Source organism: Colius striatus, chromosome 3 (assembly GCF_028858725.1).
Source record: "Colius striatus isolate bColStr4 chromosome 3, bColStr4.1.hap1, whole genome shotgun sequence".
In the NCBI taxonomy this organism is placed as follows: Eukaryota; Metazoa; Chordata; class Aves; order Coliiformes; family Coliidae; genus Colius; species Colius striatus.
Window position 1 is genome coordinate 74,748,024 of NC_084761.1, and position 22,646 is coordinate 74,770,669.

The 22,646-nt window shown below is 36.8% G+C and overlaps 1 protein-coding gene across 2 annotated transcripts in view; it reads left to right on the plus strand.

The window, feature by feature from the left end:
- Positions 1-22,646, plus strand: part of PDS5A (PDS5 cohesin associated factor A) — a 79,946-nt gene that overhangs the window by 43,456 nt on the left and 13,844 nt on the right. For both annotated transcript variants that reach the window (XM_061992593.1, XM_061992594.1), the window contains exons 12-27: positions 3,185-3,336; positions 6,373-6,486; positions 7,161-7,242; positions 7,934-7,982; positions 8,093-8,232; positions 9,716-9,831; positions 10,618-10,723; positions 11,826-11,986; positions 15,519-15,642; positions 16,833-16,991; positions 17,245-17,313; positions 17,979-18,115; positions 18,860-18,983; positions 19,250-19,454; positions 19,923-20,037; positions 22,434-22,566. In XM_061992593.1, the coding sequence (XP_061848577.1) occupies positions 3,185-3,336; positions 6,373-6,486; positions 7,161-7,242; positions 7,934-7,982; positions 8,093-8,232; positions 9,716-9,831; positions 10,618-10,723; positions 11,826-11,986; positions 15,519-15,642; positions 16,833-16,991; positions 17,245-17,313; positions 17,979-18,115; positions 18,860-18,983; positions 19,250-19,454; positions 19,923-20,037; positions 22,434-22,566 (1,986 nt within the window). The remainder of the gene's footprint in view (positions 1-3,184; positions 3,337-6,372; positions 6,487-7,160; positions 7,243-7,933; positions 7,983-8,092; positions 8,233-9,715; positions 9,832-10,617; positions 10,724-11,825; positions 11,987-15,518; positions 15,643-16,832; positions 16,992-17,244; positions 17,314-17,978; positions 18,116-18,859; positions 18,984-19,249; positions 19,455-19,922; positions 20,038-22,433; positions 22,567-22,646) is intronic.

Here is a 22,646-nt window from a genome sequence, read left to right on the forward strand (position 1 = left end):
TACTAACTGCATTTACCAAGTTTGTTAGCCATTTGTAGCCAGGTTTGTTAGACAAATCTACCGCAAACTCCTCAAGAGATCATTCATCAATTTGACTTCATGTAATTCTCTTTAGATCTGTAGTCATCTGTCAAATCAGTATAAATATTACTATAAAAAGACCACTTGTCCAACAGACTGAATCTGTCATTTCAATTCTTTTTTAAAATACAACAATGCACAAATTTGAATTTAAATTGTGCTAAGTTATGCTAACTATGTGACTTGCTTTTTCTCCTGACCATATTGTAATTGAGACAGTATCAGTAAAGATAGCATAGTGACTAGTGACTTCTTAAGGGTAAAAGTTTTTGGCTAAAAGACAATACTTTGGTTTTTAAAAAACATTTTTGGCTAGTGTTTTGGTTTAGGCCCGTCCAGGGACAAAAGACCACAATTAGACTCAAGTACCACAGACTTGAGAATTCTTAAAAGGGCAGGGAGAGCTTAATTACTGCTTATGGTCCAGGACAAAAGAGACCAGGCTACTTGGCTTGGGGAAGAAAACAGAAAATAATTTAATCCAACACCAATTAAAACATAACCATAAAAACCCCAAAACAGAACAAAAAGAAAACAACACGGAGTGGTACAATGATGAAGAGCACAACCAGCCCTTTAAGACCACCTTCTTCTCACCCCTCCCCTCTTCCCGGCTCAGAGCCCTGATCCCCGTGTCTTTATCTCCTCCTCCACTGAACGGCTCAGGGGGGCAGGGAAAGGGGGTTTCGGTGAGTCTATTCCTGATTTGTCTCTCCTCAGGGCAGGTGGGCTCTGTACCAGTCCTCCCTGCACCTCTGTGGGGTACCTCACATACATGAGAGCCCTGCACAGGCTGCTCTGATATGCGTTCATCCCAAAGGCTGCAGCTCCTGTCTGCCTCTCCTATGAGTTTGCTCTGCAGCCCTCAGGCTCTCCAGCACGGCCTGCGCCTTGGCCGCCTCCTCACGCAGTCTCCTGCCCATCTGGACGCACTCATACGGAGCTGCTGGTGGCTCTCAGTCCAGCCCATTGCCCTCCATAGGTTGCAGAGGCACAGCCTGCGTTCTCACCATGGCTTGCAGAGGGGTCTCTGGTCTAGTGCTCCTCCTTCCTTCCTCCTTCTCTGACTGTGGGGTCCGCATGGTTGCCTCCATCTTGTACTGCTCTTATACCTCCTTCCAAGCACTTCAAATTCCCATCCTTAAATAGTGATGGCAGAGACACAAGATTTTCCCAGCCGGGCTGGAGGTGGGTCTGAACCTGGGATCTGAGGGAGAGTCTGAGGACTCTTTACCCGGTCTGCACTGCAGCCCCCTCTCCCTCTTACCAAGCAAAAGTGGCTCCTCACTAAACCATGACAGCTAATTTGATCTGTATGGACATTTGCACAATGAACAAACAAACCAACACACATGTACACCCCACACACCCCCTCCCATGTAGTTTTTCAAGTCCATTTTTATTGATCTGAGTGAAAAAGTAACTCTGGGAACAGATAGTTTCCTCCAAAAATGGAATCCAGTCTTCGGTAAGAATTGTTCTGAAGAATTTTCTGTTGGAGCACTGTCTCTTGGGTCTTTCGACTGTCTTCACTTTTCAGAACAGTTAGTTTCAGGAGATACTTACTTTTTTTTTTTTTTTTTTTTTTTAAGAAAAAGCTTTTAAAAATGGTTCAACTTGGTACTTCTTTATACGGGAGTAACCTTAAGAACCTGAAAAGTTAGATGCAAATTTTGACATCTGACTTGTGTTCCCATTTTTCCCAATGGCTTTTTTGTTCTATAGACTTTGGCCCTTTCTGAGAACAGACTTTTGTATCACCAGTTCAAAGTCAAAAGCTGTAGAATAAAGAGCCATGGGAACAAACTCCCATTTTCTGGGTTTTTTTTAATGTATATTTCTTCATGTGTTAGTTTTAACGCCTCCTTCTTTATATGTACTGGAAACCATTGTGGCTTCTTCCAGATGAAGGAGAAAAAATGTTGAGATGTTACTATTCCTAACTCTATGAAAGCAATAGGATACCTATTCCAATAGGTATGGGGTTGTCTTGAATTTTCAATAATAGAGGTTTTTTTTAAACTCAATATTCAGTGAAAGAGTTTAATTATGCTGGTTAACTGAGGAAGCTAAGACTCAAAGTTACTTTGTTAATTAAATTATGGTAGTACTTCTATTTATTGATCTGCTCCTTTTGAAATTGGTTATTGTGTTATTTTAATTTGCCTTCATCTTTTACCCTACTGTGTGCTGTATGAGCTTTAATTCCCAATAGAACCTTAGTCTCTTTCCTGTTCAATGACTTGCTTCTGTGGTGTCTCAAAGCATTCTCTAAGGGATTCAGTCCAGTGCCTCTCATCTTCTGCCTGAAACTGCCTTTCTGCATGCTCTGACTCTCCACAGAAATTTCAGTGAGCAGAAACCTATTGACAATCCAACCATTGTTTTCTTATAATGCCTTGTTAAGTACTCTGTTGTCATATTAGGCTCAAATTTTCTGGACTATTTTCTTGCAATCCTTCTCTGTTGTCTTCTGCCAATAAATTTTCTGTCCTTCCTGTATCATATAGGACATCTGATTCCACTTGCATTGGAAGGGTATATCTGAATGCATAAAAATAATACTTTTCTGGAAATGTTTATCTTTCAGACCTTTATTTTCTTTAAAATGTGCTTTAGATCACAATAGGTGAACAAATAGATGTGAACAAATTCCTTCGGAGAAGTTAAACAATAACATACATTTATATCTGAAATGTTCTTCTTTTGTGAAAAGCAAGTATTATACTGTCAAAGTTATTATTCGCTTGACATGTTACTTTTTACTTTAACATTGAAGAAATCTGCAGCAAAATACAAGTTTATTATTTGCATATTGATATAACTTAATTCAATCTCTAGTGATGTCTAAGATACTTGATCTATATAGTGCAGGGCAGAACTGCAAGGTACAGGGAAGAAACCCCTTATCTAGGCTTTGAAAATCCTCATTTAGATGCTCTAAAGAGCACTTTTTGCAGCTTTTGAAGTGTCTAAATGTAGAAGGTCAGAATAGGGCTATTTTGTCTTTCACACTTCTACGTCTGTACTGTATTTTCTATATGTTTTATATAAATTTACAAAAACCACTTCCTCACCTTCTTTTCATTTCTGTCCCCTCAAGTGGCGAGTAAGAAAAGAAGCCATGATGGGTCTTGCTCAGCTATACAAGAAGTATTGTCTTCATGCCGAGGCTGGAAAAGATGCTGCGGAGAAAGTGAGCTGGATAAAGGATAAACTTTTGCACATATATTATCAAAATAGCATTGATGACAAGTGAGTCAACCTAAGCTTTCCTAATTTCAATCATATAGTGATAAGTGATACTCTGAAAATATGTGCTTGTTCTGAGAAAGCAGTTATATCACATTCTGTATTTGTGGATTTAAGGATATTTAATAATCATTAAGACTTATGCTAAGATGTTCAGGATGGTTGCATTATCTGTTCATGTATTCTTTTTCTGTACTGATGAAACTAGATCTGTGATGATAGTAGATTGTAATTAAATAACTACTGCATAGAAAGAATACTGTCAAAACTCGCATTTACTGTACCCAGTTGTTATTTTGCCTCACTATTTCCAAGAGGCTGGCATGTTAAAATCTTTGATCTATGAGCATGGTGCATGTCTGTGCATATAGTGTAGTGCATATATCTGCTTTTGGTATTCTATGTAGAAGTTGACCCTTTAGAACAAAAGCTGAAGAAATATGAGAGGTGCTTCCACTATTGTCTAGTCTAGTAATCCCTGGTTTGTCAGTCCCTGTAACTTGAAATTCTGGCTTCAAGAAAAGTATATTGACAGTCTGAGTGGGCTAATAATGGTCTCCTTCAGTTGCCAGTTATAGCAGTGAATTCAGGGGTGAAGGCTGTCACTTCGCTTATCTGACCGATCATGAGTCAGAGTTACATATTTGATTAGTTGCCTTTTTTTTCCCCTTCAAAAATGTAGATATGGTTATGAGACTGTACACACAGAAGTTACAGGAAAGGTGTACTTCACATGATTTATACAAAGCTAATTCTACATAGATATGTATGCATCAAATATGCTTTAATTGGCATTAAGAGGTTTGCTCATGTTCTTTCTAGAATGTTCCTGCCTCACTATGTCAGTACACAAGTTTGATAGTGGACAGAGAATGACTTTGTCCCACAGTGAATGGAGGCAGATGTTTTCAATATTCTTGATCATGGGAAATGCAGAACACTGTTAGGGAAATGAGGCAAAGAATTTTAAGGAAAGACTGTGTCATCAAAGCCAAGTTTCTTTCTCTGACAAGATTTCTTCTTCAAGTCTGATTAAGCCATTGAAACTGGTCTTTTTATGAGTAGGCATGGATTATATGTTACTTGTTTTCTAGATATCTATACTGAAAGATCAGTGGCTTGAATTTCATTGTTTTTCTAGGTCAGTTTGGTACCCTGAACTTGAATTCAAATTCTACTATTTTTAAGTCTGATAATGAAGCTCATGCACAGTCACACCATTGGGTTGTTTTCCCCATATCAGAGTGGAGGAATAAATGCATGTCAGTGTTTTAACTGTCAGAATTAGAATGTTAGAAGTTTTAGCACGGGCAGAGCTGTAGAAATGCTGCTCTTTTAAGACAGAGTCTGTCCAGTTCTTTTAAATTCACATAGGTCAAAATAAGCCAACTCTGGCCCTTCCATGTTGAGAGAGTTTTTCACCGTTACTTTTTATCCTTCTATCTGAGCCCTGATGTATTTCCCATTGTGTGCGTGGAATAGCACTAGTTCTTTCAAAAGATGACAGCACAGTAATATGTTGTATTCAGTCATGAAGTGGAAGAGAATTTTCTCCACACATCCTTACCTCAATCACTTGATGATGTTACTTGACTGTTGATGTGCATGTCTGCTCAAGACTGAGAATTTGTAACTGTATGAACGGCCTGTATGCTGACCTTCATTGTTTTATGACAAATGCATAAGGAATGGAGTAAAATAACTGCACCTTAACCACTGCCCTGTTACTTGCTCTTAATATGCTAGCCAATGACTTTCCTCACAGCAGAAAAATGTATTCCCTGTTTGTAAAACTTTAACCTTAATGACATGGACCAGGAAAGGCGTGATAACAGTCTCACCATTTGTACTGGCACCTTTCTTGGAGCATGTATCCGTAGAGACATGGGCTAGAGCAGTGTTCATAAATTAGTAAGATAACTGCCTCTAGTCTCCTAGCATGTTAAACAGAGATGGAGTCCCTTGAGATCTGAAGATCCTATTCCCCAAGAAAATTAGTGCTTGTGAATAGTAAAATGTATGTTTAAAGAGAGAAACCAAAGTTTTCTTTAATACTAAAATGGTGCATTGAGGTAGTTGTTTAAACTCATGGCCATCCTTTTATTCCTCTGCCGTCCCGTCATGTCTCTTTGAATTTTCTGTGAGCAGAAATAAGGTGTGTTTGACCTATACTGCCTTCTGTGGTCTTTGTACAAGGTACTTCCAAGAGTACTTACCAGGAATCGTAGTGACAAAGTTTGAACGTTCAAACACATGAAATATTTGTTTATAAATATCAAATTGTACAACTGAACACTGCACAGCTTCCAGTACTAGGCATTAAATAAATGTCTGAATGCTCTTTCATTAGAGGAGCTACAATTAGATTAACTGTAGAGTCATATTCTGTAGTTCAAGTTTGGTATTTTGTGTAAAACTTTATTATTGTTTTCTTTCTAAAAAGAGATATTTAGAGGGTTTTTTTCTGGTTTGGTTTGCCTTCACTGAGTTTTTCTTTTGTTGTATACATTTTGTTGTTCCTTTGTCTTCAACTTTTTAATGCTGATTTTTATCCTCTGTATTAGAATAGTGAATAGTTGCAAATGTTTTACTTTTTTTCTCAAATACTACAGTTTTATCTTAACCTTTCCCTTGAGGATGCATCTGATTTTCACTTTTTCTTCCACTCAAGTTATAGTCTTATATTCATTGATTTGGATTTTTTTACTGTCTGCATCTCTTTCTCTTGGTGTGAGAAAGAACAAAGGGAGATTCTCAGAGTCTAAAGAAAAAGGAGAACTGGGATGGTGATGAATAAAGCAATTACTCCATCTTAGAGGTGAAAAAGAAAGAACATGGAAAAGCTCTCAAGAAACAGTTCTTGCTAATGTTTGTGTCAACAAGGAAGGGATTTTTAAAGATCTGAGAAAGACAACTACTTTTTTTTTCTCTGAAAAAATCTAGTGCAACGGCATCTGATATTTATTGTTCTTTCATCTTGTCTGAAAAAAATTACTGCCTTTGGTAAAGTATAGTTTTTTTTCTCTTATTTTCCTGCAGATTACTGGTAGAGAAAATCTTTGCTCAGTATCTTGTTCCACATAATTTGGAAACTGAAGAGCGAATGAAGTGCTTGTACTATTTGTATGCTAGCTTGGATCCAAATGCTGTCAAGTGAGTATAGCTTGTATTCAACAAATACTTTTTCTCGGACGCTTCCAACATCTACATCATCTTACTTGTATCAAGATTTAAATAGAAATATAACTAAGTGATATTTTGCATTATTTGCTAGTAGCATTTAAAAACCTTTTCCTTTTATGTACAAACTCTACTTTTCCATTAGACAAAAGATACCTTGCTATTTGAGAAGAGTGGTTGTATCCATTCTTTTTCATCAAGTCAGAACAAGGCAGAGTGAAAAACGTGCAAGTAATGACTTCTAGATTTGCTCTGCATTAGAGTATATTATGAAGATTATCTAGAACTGAATTCTGGTTGATAGTAGCCTATTTTTTTTGTGTTGAATATGGGATATGAGATTGATTTATTTTATTTTTACAAGATACTTTGTGTGGTACATTTTATTTTACAAGATACTGTGGCTGTCCTGCATATGTGAAATTGTTCCAAGTAGAATTATAAGAGAAGTGATGCTCTGTGAAAAGAGAAAAATCAGTTCCACCTGTTTTGGAATGGTTATTTTTAATACTTGTTAGATTTTGATTGTATGTAGTAGATGTTACACTTGTAAGATAAATAGACCATCTCGTTTACTAAAACATCCAGCATATTTTTGTCATGAACAAATTGGAAAGCTTTTCTTTTCTGGTTTTGCACTTTTGCAGAGCACTGAATGAGATGTGGAAGTGCCAGAATATGCTAAGGAGTCACGTACGAGAATTACTAGACTTGCATAAGCAGCCCACTGTACGGTTTTGAAAATATTAATACTTTGATCCAGTAGACCTGTTAGACTAATTTATGAGGGGGGTTAAATACTATATTATTTGTTCAGTGTGACTTCATGATCCTGTTGATTTCTATATATAGGCAATGTTCCATTCTCATTAAGTAAAGTTGCTTTCAGTAATGCTTAAAGGTATATGGCCTCCTGATGTTTAGCATTATTTTATGTTACTGGTTAATAAATTTGGAAAAAGTTTCCAAGACAGACCTTTTTTTAATTTTCCTTTTTATATCATTTAGAGAATGGAGTATATTTTAACATAAAGCAATGATTTTATTTGTTTAAAGACAGAATTTTTTAAGTATTTATACTGAGATTTTACTTAAGCATATTTTCAAACTAGCAGAGACATTAAATAGAAAAGCATTACTTTGGGGTTTTGTTGTGGGAGTGGGCTTAGGAGAATTGTTTCTTTGGGAGTTTGGGGGTTGCAGTTAATTGATTATTGCAAGAAATTTTTTTCCCTTTCTCTGCATGTAGTAGCTGCTAATGATACTGTTACATGCTGTTCTAGTGTGTTATTCTTAAAATAAACAAAAAAAGCCTTATAAGATCATAGAGGAGAATGTATTGCTGCAGAAGAACTAGCTGGTGAGCTTAAAGGTTTATTGTATTGCTGATTTATTTGTTTGTTTTTGCTGTTGTCCTCAGTCAGAAGCAAACAGTGCTGCCATGTTTGGAAAGCTAATGACCATAGCAAGTAAGTTCTAGAAACTTTTATTATAGCATTCCTGGAAATTGTATTTCTGTGATTTTTGGCATACTGAAGTGGCAAATATATCTTATGTTAAATTGTGTTTAATCATACAGAAAACCTTCCAGATCCTGGAAAAGCACAAGATTTTGTGAAGAAATTCAATCAGGTTCTGGGTGACGATGAGAAACTCCAGTCCCAACTTGAACTGTTAATTAGCCCTACATGTTCTTGTAAACAGGCAGATATCTGTGTGGTAAGGAAATGGAAAAGCAAACTTTCGTATTTCAAGTATTTGTGCTTAGAACAGTTATGCAGAGTTAGTGGCCTCCTTTAGTACTTTAACACGATTTTGATATATTTCTGATTTTTGTAAAATAGATTTTTGTTAACTTGTAGAGACTGTGGAAAATATAATTTATAATCTTCATCTTGCTTTCAAAAAGAACATTACCTTATTATTTTCTGGGATTGTGGTCATCAAGCATAAAGTCTAAAAAATTTATTTAATTAAAAAAATATTTTATTCTGAGTGTCCTCTATGGTTTCTAAACTATCCTCTGACACTGATGAAACTTCTCTGAGTACTAGCAAGCCAAATATTGTACCATCTGTGTATTAGTGCTTTTTTTCTTCCTAGAATGCTATTTGGAGATCAGCCTTTCTTTCCTCTTTTCTTGCCCCCTGACCCCATCTATTTAATGTCTTTGCTGAAGATACACACCGTAGTATCCAGAAATCTGCAACACACAATTAATAAGATGATTTTTTTTTTAAACCAGTATGGTCCTGAAATAAAGTAAGCAATGTTATTGACAGAAATCACAATAGAGAGCATTAACAGACATACATAGGTCTCTTGGGTTTTCTCTGATGGCTCTGACATTGTCTAGGGGAGGGAACAGAATGACCTTCAGAATTATGTCCTAACAGCTAGATGTAAAAAGTGTGTCTCCTGCAGAACTAGTAAGTTTTGCGTTTTGGGAATGCAGTGATACAATTTAAAAAGGAAAGTTTCTTTCCTCTTTCTAAAAATAATTTAGCAAACAGTAAGAACACTTTCCTGGTTTGTAGGGTCTGCAGCATTCCACCCTTTAGGAAAAGGTCGAGAAGTCATTTCTTTGAGACTTTTTTAGACTTCCGTTCAAAACAAAACGTATCTTCTTATCCACCTTCTGCTGGGTTTGCAGCTGAATTCAATGTGTTTGACATCTTGGGGCATTCAGAGGGGAAAACCAGATTTTTTTTTTTATACAAAACATTCATAGACAAGCGTGTAGGGTCTGAACATCTGTTGTAGCCAAGGTAGTGTAGTGCTTCTCCACATTTGTGGTAGTGTAGCTTTTAGAGCAATTTTTTCATTACTGCTTTATGAACATATATGACAGAGTTAACTACAGACTTGTGGATTACTCTTGCCAACATATTTAATTTTTGTCTGTACTGCACTTAGCTATCCTTTTGATTCTATTTTACATCTGGCCTGCAATTCCAAAAGAAACTTTGAAGAGCTCTCATAACCTAAATGCATCTTACATTTAAATAGTTTAATAAATCATGTCTCCTTTCAGTATAATGTCGTAAAGGAAGATTTGGAGATAACAACAGCCCCCCCTTAAAATATGTTTTACTGATTATATAGATAATCTGTGTTGTTACAAGAAGTGGCTATATTTAGCTTATTGAGCATACTTAAGTAAAATGAGTGTAAATCTTGTTTGTATGTAACATTCTTGTAGAGAGAGATAGCCCGGAAACTTGCAAATCCTAAGCAGCCAACAAATCCTTTTCTGGAAATGGTCAAATTTCTTTTGGAAAGAATTGCCCCTGTACATATTGACTCAGAAGCCATTAGGTAAGTTTGAAAGTTCATACTAACTCATGAATGATTATAAAGATGATTTGCATGGACCACCCCCCCCCAAAAAAAAAAAAAAAAAAAAAAGAAAGAAAAAAGGAATATGTGTTGGGGAGATTTTCTTGGGATTTAGGTTAGTCTGTCCTAGCATTAAATATGTTTTATTTAAAAATAAAGCCCACATTTTATGCAGATGTCTGTTTCCAGCAGCCTTTTTTAAAATACTTGTTGGCAGTACTATCTGTGTATTCCTTTTAAAAATAATAGTAGTTGTTCATGGTGAAACTGCTGTTTGAGGGGCTTAAGATGTAACTGGTGCTTATGCTTTTCACATAGTTAAATGCAACACAGTCTTCCATATAGCACTTCAATTAATTTGCTTTTGTGGGATTGTGTAAGAGAATGTTTGGATTTCTTTTGAGACTTGTCTGGCAACCTAATTACATTCTAACTCATGCAACTATGTGTTCATCTGGATGCTGCCAGCATAGTGGGAGAGAGAGTGTTGTTTGAGATTGTTTGGGGTTTTTTTCCTAAAGAATTAATTTTGCAGAAAGCTAACTCAGAAGGAAAAGGAATAATGGAATAAATTGATTAAAAAACAAAAATAAACAAAAAAACCACCCCCAAACACTATAACTTTTCCACCCACCCCCCAATGGACTGTTGCCTTTCCTTTTATTTATTGTCAAAAACAAGTAATCTTACTCCTATCTCCAGCCTTTAACATTGTACACTGTTACATTTATTTGCCTTTTTTTCTTTTTGCATTTCTTGGTTCAGTGCACTAGTAAAACTAATGAATAAATCCATAGAGGGGACAGCTGATGATGAAGAGGAGGGTGTAAGTCCTGATACTGCTATTCGTGCAGGACTTGAACTTCTCAAGGTAATTTATATTAATGCAGCTATAGTTTATCATGGAAGGAACAAAACTGATACAACTAAAAAGTTAGTTAGTATGATTTTAATAGTTATTATTTAGATGATTACTTTTTTAATAGATGAAAGTGTTGGGTATTAGTACTGATTTGTGAGAAGAGTAATGGAGATGGTTTTTTGGAAGGAATACATTTTCAAAATGGTACCAAGAGTTGAAATACTCATGTTAAAGCAGAAATTGGTTTCTGCTTAGGGAAGTCATATAGAAGAGGATGGAGAGGTAAAGAGGGAGGAAGAGAAATGCAGAAATCAAGACAGGAATGTTCTTTGAGGCCTGTATGATACTGCAGGGAAAGCAAGCAATAAACTCAAGAGCCAAGTTATGTAGAGAAAAAAACAGGGGCAGGGGAATTTGTGTTCTCAGTGGTGATGAGAAAAGAAAGGGAGAGAAAGAAGGATTTGAAATATATGGAAAACATCTGTGATGGATTTGGCAGCTCACTAATGAGACTTTATTTTCAATGTGTTACAAATGTCAATATAAAATGTAGGAGAGGATGGAAGGGAAGATTACGTAATTTGTGTGTGAATGAACGAGGTGGGGTTGATGGAGTTACCGCACACCAAATTTGGTAATGGCAATCATGATAGAAATAGCTACACAGCAGTATGCAAGAAAGTCATGTCTGTTGGCTAATGTAACTCAGAAGAGAAGCCTGCCAAGTTTGAAGATTTTGTAGCTGTGACGTGGAAATCTTTGAGAACGTTATTTCACACATTGATACGCAAGCAGGCAACTCAGATCAGAGAAACCAAGATAAGAGAAATCCAAAGAATACACAAAATACGTACAGCTTTTCCCTGTTCTTCCTACCTTATGTTATCTGAACTTAACTATAATTAATGTAGTCTTGCTTTGGGATAATCTTTTGTCCTCACTTTTCCTGCCTTGAATCTCTGCTTGTTTAGTTTCTTTCTTAACATTTCTCCTGTTTACCAGAACGTGTTTGATGTGTTGATGATAATGCTCATAAACAGCCATCGTTTTGGTTTTCTGATGATTCATTTACCATGAATAAATGTACCTTTGTTTTAATGTGTATCTACAGGTTCTGTCCTTTACACATCCTACCTCGTTCCACTCTGCAGAGACATATGAGTCTCTGCTGCAGTGCCTCAGGATGGAAGATGATAAGGTAGCTGAGGCAGCCATACAGATTTTCAGAAACACGGGTCACAAAATAGAAACAGACTTGCCACAGATAAGATCGTGAGTGTATTTCTTTGCATGCTGCTTTTCATACCTGGAATTCTGCCTCTTGATAGTTGATTCAACATGTTGCCCAAAAATTACTGGGCACTCTTCAAAATATGAACAGGTTCTCTTAACATAATTTTGTATTCCTTCACTACCTTTCTGTCTCTTCGCTTTTAAGTTCTGTGTTATTGGAATTTTTGTATATTTATTAGACACATTAGAAACAGTGAGTAGTACATTTCCCAGGTTACAAAATAAGCAACTGCAAAAAATATGGCAAAGTTGTAATTCCCTGGCACCATTTCTACTCATGTCTGTCCTTCACACAATTTTTCAATCTTTGTAAGGAACGAAAACATAATCTCTGATGGTTAACAGCTCTGTTATGAAACAAGTTGGGAAACAAGATCCAAAAGCAGGCATGAATTTCTAACAAAGAATAATTGACTGTCTATAAGTTGTCATAATGCAATTCATTCTTTAACTGCTGATTAAAGCTGCATAATCTACGAGTTATTCACAGACTATTTAAAACCTTCTGAGTGACATCTAAAACCTTAAAATTCACCTGTTAGTAACAAACTAATTCAGATGATAAAGCACAGGTTTCAAGTTCTCAAATGCTGAAATAGCATCTTGGATATTGGCATGCCAAAGTACATACCATTGCACACCTTAAGTTCTCTGTGAATTGAAGATGTAACCTCAGTGATTCGTAATGATTCAAATCAGATTTTGATCAAAAGAAAAATGTTACAGTTTCACGCATGAGATGCCTTTTAAGATGTATTTGTAGGGATGAGGAGAGGGAAAAGCACAACAGTCCCCGTTGTTAGTTTAGTTCCCAGTGCAGTCACAATTGTCTAGTTCCCTATTAGAGTTTAGTCAAGACTCTGCATTGCTGGGGCATATCATGTTCTGTCAAAGGAGCTGGCATTGATGACATTTCTTTTGGCTTCATGCCATAGCCAGATATTGCTGAAGTATAGTCTGAGCAGTCTCAAATAACTTAAAAATAGAACTGTCAAAATGGAGATCTGTCCTTTGGCATGGTTTGCAGGCAAGTCTGGTTAATGTTCCAAAAGCAAAACCAGGTCAGTGTTTACACTGATAAAAAAGAAAAAAAAAAAAAAAAAGTCTGAGGACATGTAAATGTCAGGAGGTTGGGGCATCACTTTTCTCTGTTGTATCTAGTGACAGGGCAAGGGGTAATGGAAAGAAGCTGGAACACAGAAAGTTCCATTTAAACATAAGAAAAAACTATTTCACTGTGAGGGTGAGGGAGCCCTGGCACAGGCTGCCCAGGGAGGGTGTGGAATCTCCTCCTCTGGAGGTTTTCAAAACCCGCCTGGATGTGTTGCTGTGTGACCTGATCTAGGTGGACTTGCTTTGGCAGGTGGGTTGCACTTAAATGATCTCTAAAGGTCCCTTCTAATCCCTGCCGTTCTGTGATTCCAGATTTCATATGTTCAGAAATATTTATCATAAACAAAAGATTAGATATAATCACCAACACAGTTTGTTTCAGGTGACCTGGTGTGTTTTAAAACCACTTGAGTGAGCAGACTGCCTTGCTTTCCTTTGAAGTAGTGCTCACCAGCAGTAGGCCAAGTTCTTCCTCTTATGGAAAATGAATAGGTTTGTGCACAGTTCATGGACAAGGATTGCCACATGACTCAAGAGTCTGATAGAAGCACAGGCCATGCTCAAAGAAAGCCTGTGGACCACATGTAACCTTGTAAGAAGTAAATATGTCAGGGCTCACCTTTTGCGGATTTATGTCAATTGAAATCCAATGAGGTGTTCTTTGTAATTTATTTGATGATGCTTGGCAAGGACGCTGTCATAAGTGTATACTTACACTATGGAGACTATAGATTAGGCATTTAAGCTTAGCTGTAGGTTTTACTGAATTATTGTTATTTTGGTTCATATGTAATTCGACTTCTGGAATTGTCACAGGTTTGAAAGAGACATTCTACTTTCAGATACTGTTAACATTTTTCTAGAGGTCTTTTTGTTTTGAGGGATTGTGTGCATGTTTAAGAGTTCATTCTTTCAAATTTGCAGGTTCTTCTTCCACCTCTTGTTGCTCATTTTGATTATGTAGAATATGTCAATGAAGACTGGGTGCTAAGTAACCTATGTACTGAATGCTGTATTGGTACTGAACCTTTCCAAGAAAGCAAGGAAATTATTTTAGATGTTTCAGTGTCAGACACTTTCTAGGCCATTTTGGTTGCTGATGACTTGCTAGGAGTTCTGGTTGATAATAAACTAAACATGAGCCAGCAATGTGCCCTCGTGGCCAAGAAGGCCAATGGCATCCTGGGATGCATCAAGAAGAGTGTGGCCAGTAGGTCAAGGGAGGTTCTGCTCCCCCTCTACTCTGCCCTGGTGAGGCCCAGTCCTGTGTCCAGTTCTGGGCTCCTCAGCTCAAGGACAGGGAACTTGTGGAGGGAGTCCAGTACAGGGCCACCAAGATGATCAGTGGACTGGAGCATCTTCCTTATGAGGAAAGGCTGCAGGATCTGGGGCTGTTTGGTCTAGAGAAGAGGAGACTGAGGGGGGGAATCTCAATATTTATAAGTATATAAATAGTGGATGTCAGGAGGTTAGGACATCCCTTTTTTTCTATACTAACTAGCAACAGGACAAGGAGTAATGGGATGAAGCTGGAACACAAAAAGTTCTGTTTAAACATAAGGAAAAACTATTTCACTGAGGGTGAGGGAGCCCTGGAACAGGCTGCCCAGAGGGGTTGTGGAGTCTCTTTCCTTGGAGGTCTTCAAGACCTGCCTGGACATATTCCTATGCAACCTGATCTAGGTTGACCTGCTTCTGCAGGGGGATTGGACTAGATGATCTCTAAAGGTCCCTTCCCAACCCTACCATTCTATGATTCTATGGTAAACCTCATGTGTTAATGTCTCGGTGACCTCTCAGGGAACTGGCCTACCTTCCGGTGCAGTGTCAGGAGTGGAACTAAAGAGTCTGATCATCTCCCTGGAGTGGCTTCTGCCCAGCTCTTTCCTTCAGTGGCCCCTGATAGATTTCAGAGGATTCAAACATAAAAGCTCAGTAGAAAGCAGTTGTTCATCTGAGTATAAATTGCAATTGTAAAGGCCTATAAACACAGTGATGCGTAATGCTAATTTCTAGCTTTCATAAATTTTCTTCAACCCTGTCACATTCAAACTTGGATAACAAGCCCAGAAATTACCCTAGCGGAACCTGTCAGGTTCCCTCAGATTTATATTTGGTTTCTTAAACAGCCTTTTTTTGATCATTATTTTCTTTCATGTCTGATTTTCCCCTGTGGGCTTTTTTCTGCTTAAATTTGCAGAGTCAGATGTTCAACAAGCATTACTAAATACAATTCCGTTGTACTTTTTCACTGTATGACTATGATCTTTCCTGAACAGAGTTGAAAGGAATGCTTGATTTATAAGATGGGGAAGGATAGATCTCTATAGGTGAAGAGCTTTATTTTTTTTGTAGATTGCAAATGGCATTTTGAAAGTATTTTGTTTCATGTTCACAGAACACTAATTCCAATTCTGCATCAGAAAGCAAAAAGAGGCACTCCTCATCAGGCAAAACAAGCTGTTCATTGTATACATGCCATATTTTCAAATAAAGAAGTGCAGCTTGCACAGATCTTTGAGGTAAGTCTTGCTTTTTTTAAGATTTCCGGATGTTTTTAACTGATACTAGGAATTAACATAAATTTAATACTGTTTATAAACAGATAATAATTGATGAGGTCAGAAAGAGACAGATGCATGGTAGTTGAGATAAGTCATTAATTTTACAATAGGAAATCATCGATGTTTGCATTTTACAGTCACTATTTTGTGTACCCCGATGTCTGGTAGATGAGGGGGTTTTTTTTGTCTACTTATGAAAAATTGGCAGAAAATAACCTAAATACACTGGAATGATCCACACTAAATGCCATGAGGTCACATTTAGCAGATATTAAATGAGAGATAACATCCTTTACTTTCAAACTGTATTAAATTACCATGCTTTAAGGTCTTTGCACATACAGCGCTTTCTCACTGAGGAAGTTAATGCAGAATACTTGATTATAAGCTCAGACATTAACTTACTGCTCACTTACTGCTTACTTAGACAAGTTGTAAAGCAAAAAGTCACCTTACACAGAGCAGAGAGGTTATTACTTTTCATTGTAATCTCTTAAATAATAACTATTTTAATCTGCACTTGTAAAATATCTTGGGTTCTTAATCTTGACTGTCTTTGAACCTATGAATAATTCAGGAGTGTGAAAAGCTTTGATTTAAGCTTACAGAGTTTGATCTCTGCTTAGACTTCTGTGTGAGTGCATGTTCCCTCTCTAGTACCAGAATGTGAGGTGCTGGGTGATACATATAGCAGCACATATTATCCTGGTGACTGTTAACTGGAAGGGAAATACCAGTCACTAATTCAAATGTCTCTGGTGATTACCAAGGTTCTTTTAACTGCTATTATTTTCTGTCATTTGCAGTTACAATTCATGTTTTCACAACTCCTGAATAACACTGAGTCAGAATTTTTCCCATGTCTGCCAGATTTGAAACTGTTTCACCATTAAAACAGGAAGAGAATATAAAATTTGCTTTGCTCATGCCTCGTGAGATTTTTTTGAGAGATTTGACATGAGATTTTTGTTGTTCCTCTGTTACTTAGAAAATCTCATTCTTTCTTCCTTTTGATCTGCTAACTTTATTAATTCTTAGGGAATAACTAAGAAACTCATCAGCAATCCAGCAGTAAAAGAAAGAGGTTTTAGGCATGCTAGCTTTCCATCTGTAGCTGGATTTTGAAACTTTTTTTTTTTTATCCTCAGCCTCTTAGTAGAAGTTTGAATGCTGATGTACCAGAGCAACTTATAACTCCATTAGTCTCACTGGGCCATATCTCTATGTTGGCTCCAGACCAGTTTGCTTCTCCAATGAAATCGGTCGTTGCGAATTTCATTGTGAAAGATCTCCTAATGAATGACAGGGTAAGATTTTTTTTTTTTTTTTTTTTTGGTAAGTCCTTCCTATTTTGTTTGCTTGTTATTAACCCTGTGGGGAATAGAGCTTTTTCGTTAAGTGAGTTAATAAAAGGACATTCTATGAATGGCTAGTGTAGCAATAGTTGCATTATAAAAGATCTTTGTGTGAAAGAAAGCTTAACCTGTGACTTTTCCGTTTTCACTTCTGCATTTTCTGTATGGGTTGAACCAGTTCTTAAACTTACATGAATGTCTGTAGTCAACAGGTGAGAAAAATGGAAAATTGTGGTCTCCAGATGAAGAAGTTTCTCCAGAAGTACTAGCAAAGGTGAACGATCTTCTGTCAGTAGTAATGTGTATATTTGAGATAAAAAATTTACTTTTCAAGTTGTGCTATAGTGAGTTATAAAATCCCTTTGAATACTTTTGTATTGGTCTCCTTAGAATGTGCAGTGTTGTAGAGTTTTTGTGGGTTATACACACAGTTATAGAACTGACAGAAGCTGTGCTTTTCAGTGTCTTCACTTACTGATATCACTTATGCTGAATGTTGAGAAAATTAAGAGAGTCAGAAGTTTTAGATGTCCTTACAAGAGAAGTAATTTGACTTTATTGACCATAAAGAGACTTTGAAATACACTGAGACCCTGATGAATTTTAATAATTAATCTTTGTAGGATATTTACTGTGATTCAAATTATGGCCATTTCCGTAAATGTTTATCTAGTTGCTCTTATTTTTAATCATGTAGCAAGCAGCCTGCATCCTCTAGATGCACTTGTGAGGAGACACTGAACCATAGTTGAAATGTCCTGATGTTACAAAGACTTGCTACTTCCTTCTTCAGTCAGTAAATATTTGCTGCTTCATTCTGTTCCTTTCAAAATATGTCAACCCTAATGCATAGAGGTCTATGGCTCTTTCAGTTTGATAGCAGTAGTGGTTTATCAACTCTAGGAATTAAGTTGGTTGTTTTTTGTTCATGTTTGATAGGTGCAAGCAATTAAACTTTTGGTACGCTGGTTGTTGGGTATGAAAAACAACCAGTCGAAATCGGCGAATTCCACACTCCGGTTATTATCAGCCATGCTTGTCAGTGAAGGGGACTTGACAGAACAGAAGCGAATCAGGTCAGACATTGTTCCTTCCAGGCTTCCATCAGTTTGTTGTACAAGTTAAAAGAATGTTTATTCTTTTGGAGCTTTTTTAGAATTTTATGTTGAGCACAATGTTGGCTAATGGGATACTAGAAACCAGATCTGATTGAGGTTGTAATATTAGGAGGGGAATGACAGTATAAAAATATGCTTGTTAGCTGCTCTTTCTTGTAACTTAGTAATAGTCTAACTCAGGATGCTGTAGATACCTTGATAATAAAAGACATTCTGGTGAGTAAAAGATCTGTGTGAGTATCATTGAAAACAATTGAGTGATGAAATTTAACATACTTGTGAGTTGGGTGAACTTGGTTGGAGCCTCTTTATGCCAACAATGAGGTAACTTCGCACCTCATCTTTATTCTGAGGGTGAAGGAAGGAAAGACAAAATCTGTGCCCAAATGTTGCTTTCATTTAGGTAGTGATATGTAAACAAGAAACTGAACTCTCCTCATTTCATTATTTTACTGGAATCAAGCTGGTGTGATTTTTTTTGTGGGGAAATCAGAGCACCTTATTTTCACAAATTTAATTGCATTAATTTAGCTCGATCTAAAGCTGTAGAACTGTGATCTGATCTGACAGAGAAAGCCCTTAATTTGCTCATTGATCTTCTAAAATGAAGAAATTGTAATGTGCAAGTAATTTAAGGACGGTTGTGGTGACTTGTGGGTTTTTTGTGTGTCCTTTTTTTCCCTCCCCCCCATGTTTGTTTAGTAAATCGGATATGTCTCGACTGCGATTAGCTGCTGGTAGTGCAATAATGAAGCTTGCACAAGAACCCTGTTACCATGAAATAATTACCCCAGAACAGTTCCAGCTCTGTGCACTTGTCATTAATGTAAGTAACTGCATTTGAATTCAAGTGACTTTTAATTAACTGAGTTCAGAGTCCTTACATCTGAGCTTTTGTTGCTGCTACACTGAGTATTTTCTGTTCCTCATTGCAGCTTTCAAAAGTGTTCTTGAAATTTCAAATATTTATTGTGCTGCACCTGTTATATTCTTGAAATGTCTCTTCATAATTCCCCCTTGAATGCCTTTTTTTTCCCTCTCCCAAAGACCAAGATTTTTACAGTTGCATTCTTATGTTTTGTGTTGCTGTAGGATGAGTGCTACCAAGTGAGGCAGATATTTGCCCAGAAACTGCATAAGGCACTTGCAAAGTTACTGCTCCCTTTGGAATATATGGCAATTTTTGCTTTGTGTGCCAAAGACCCTGTGAAAGAGAGAAGAGCACATGCCAGACAGTGCTTGCTCAAAAACATCAGTATACGAAGAGAATACATTAAGCAGAATCCTATGGCTAATGGTTAGTATTTCAGTAAATGAGTACAACAGTCAAATACTGAACTGGGAGTAATCATTAAAACTTAAGCAATTTGCTATTGTAAAGAAACACCAGATAAGTTTTGTTTCCTTGTCTTAGTATTAGATACATTCAAATCAAAATTAGTTCAGCAAAAAACATAAAATACTTCTCTGTACATTGGTGAGAATTATACATGTAAAATACAGTGTTGTTACTGTGGTAGTTGTTTTGCTGAAAACTCTCAAATTTTAGTTTCTGGTATTTTAAGCTTTATCACCTTCTTCCAAAAGTAAGACTAGACTTGTTCATTTATTTTTAATGATTCATTAAAAGTAAAATCTGTAGGATGAAAATGCAAGTAAAAACTGTACATTCCATATTTGAAAAAGTAATACTTTGAAAAAGTGTTTCTTGTGATGTATGTATGTGTAATGTAGGGGTTATGTTTTTTGGGTTTTGTTACTATAGAAAAATTGCTATCCTTGCTGCCTGAATATGTGGTACCATATATGATTCACTTACTGGCACATGATCCAGACTTCACAAAACCTCAGGATGTTGATCAGCTTCGTGATGTCAAAGAGTAAGTGTCAAATGCTTCTAGAATTGTTATACTGAGAGCTTTTCTGTGCTTGGAAAAAAAATAAGGAAGAGGAAGTCTTTGTTCTGTCAACAGTATTTTGCAAAACAGTAATCTGGGAAATGTAACACTCCAGGAAAAAAAAATAGTTAAAGCATCCCCTGGCCAACTTTGTATTTAGTGTTTAGGGTTTTTTCTTGTGTGTATTTTTAATGTTACAAAATATGTATGACTACATACTACAATATACATCATCAGCAAAGCGGTTTATTCTTGGCACAAATATAAACCAGTCACATCTTAACTGTTTTTGCACCTTCTATGAGAGTCCAAGACTCATTCTTTCTTTAAATGAAAAAAGTTAATTTTTCTTGATTTCTGAATTCCTTCACTGACACCTGCTCAGAACCTGAAGTCAGTGAAGATATCTTACGTAATCCTCAAGTTTACATTTTGTCCCAGGACACCCTGTTCCTGGCAACCGCTGAAAGCATCCTCCAGCTTGTACTTTATTCACAGTGGTCGAGTTAATACTTTCTCTGAGAAGTACTTGCTAGTGCACTGAACATTTTGGGCCCCCCTTGTATAGCTTTCCTTTGTTGTCAAATGTCCTCCTTTATGTTTGTCACAAGCTGGCTGAACTAGCCAGGGAGGACTGCTCCAAACAAAGAAATACTCTGTACAGAATTTTGGCCGGGATACTTCCCTGAAGAGTCTGCTGAGATAAACACCAAACATTTTCCTCATATAATGTAATACAGTGCTTATTTCAAGAGTTCTGAGAGTCATAGTGTCCACTTTAAAGTGTTAACATAGAAGCTTGCAAACTTGGAGAAGCAGACTGGCAGTGTCTTTTGTAGTTGTCTTCCTTGTTAGTCTTGGTTTTATATGGCCTAAACACAGTCACATAAATATGTGCTTAGCAGGTTCTTTAACCACAGTCTGTTGTATTTCTTTTTACAAAGCTTTTTTAAACTTGTCCTAAAGAGCTATGTTTGGGTTTTCATTTGCTTTTTATCTTGAAATAGTATCTTTTTCTTCCAAATTCATATTCCAAAAATACTGAACTGGGCACAGAGAATGAACTTATTTTGACAGCGTTGCTCTAGGTGCCTATTTTTTCTACATGAAATCCCACGGTTGTTCTGGAAAAGTCTTGTTCATGGTTGATGATTTCTTTCGTTTGTTGACTGAGTAGGGAAATCAAGCTATTGAAGTTGATGTGTATTAACTGGAATTTCCAGATGAAAATTTGTCCTCAATAACAATCTTTGGATGATGCAGGGTTTTGGAGAAGCTGAGTCAGTGTGGTATGTGGTCCTGTATTCATCACACTTGAGTTCTTGAGAATCATGAATAGGTGGATGTAAAGGTATCCAACACTTGGATAAAAGTCAGAATATAGATTACTTATTTTATTGAACAGCAGATAACTATTTAAGTTTTTTGACAAAGTACAACCCTCTTTGAGTTTTTGAGAGAAATGTTCCTCAGTCTCTTGTGTTACAGTCTTTAATTTGTATCAGTTAAGAAGACTGGGGCTTTTGTGGATAGAGAATTCTAATGTTTAGTCATCATGGTTTTTTTTAGTTTTTTATTAGCCTCTTTCTACAAGTTAATCTCTGTTCCAGAGCTTCAGAATTAAATTAGCTACTGGCAAAGTCTGTATTTCTCAGACCCACCCCTATGTCTTTCTCAACTATGCATCATTTTACCATATTATGACTGTTGCTGATCCTCTAGCTCCAGTTAGCCATGAAGCTTGATAGCAAATGACAGCATGGACGGAGTATTTTTTAGTTAAAATATACTGGGTTGTCCCTAGAAATAAACTGAACACAAGGAAAACTGGCAAAGCTAATTCCATTATGTCTATCTGTAAGGCTTTCTTTTTCTCCCATATGGAGCATTAGCAAATATCTGACCTGCTCAGTTTTGGACCTCCTCTCATATTTGAATTCCAGTATTACACCATGTAGCATAGGTAACTGTCTAGTAGCAGTATGATTTGTTTAAGCCTGTTTTGAGTGTGGTCGTGGTACATTGCTGATAGGAACATAGACATAGCCCAAGGCAGTGGCTACAGAATTTCAGCTAGATGGTGATAGTGCTAAAATTCTTGTTTCGGTTCGTATGTTGAAGACAAACCAGTTGATTGGTTGGGCAGTGTTTATGGATATAATAAGCACGCTAATTGGCAGATTTGTTCTGAGGAATACAATTAAGACTCTGAGTGTTAAAGGTCTAGACTCTATCTACACCTTCAGATACTTTTATAATTGATTGTGGCTTCTTAAGGAAACGGTAGTGTAGCTGACAAAATTTGTAAGACATTGCTATACGAGAGCTGCAGTATAAAAGCTGTAATGTAATTGTTTGTGGTTTTATGTTTTTTTTAGGTGCCTGTGGTTCATGCTTGAAGTTTTAATGACAAAGAATGAGAACAATAGCCATGCCTTCATGAAAAAGATGGCAGAGAACATCAAGCTCACCCGAGATGCTCAGTCTCCTGACGAGCCAAAGGCAAATGAAGTAAGAAATGCAATTCAGATAAGTGTTGGGTGATGGGTTGAGGGTTTTGCAAGCAGTTGATGAACAGGATTTGCAGGAAA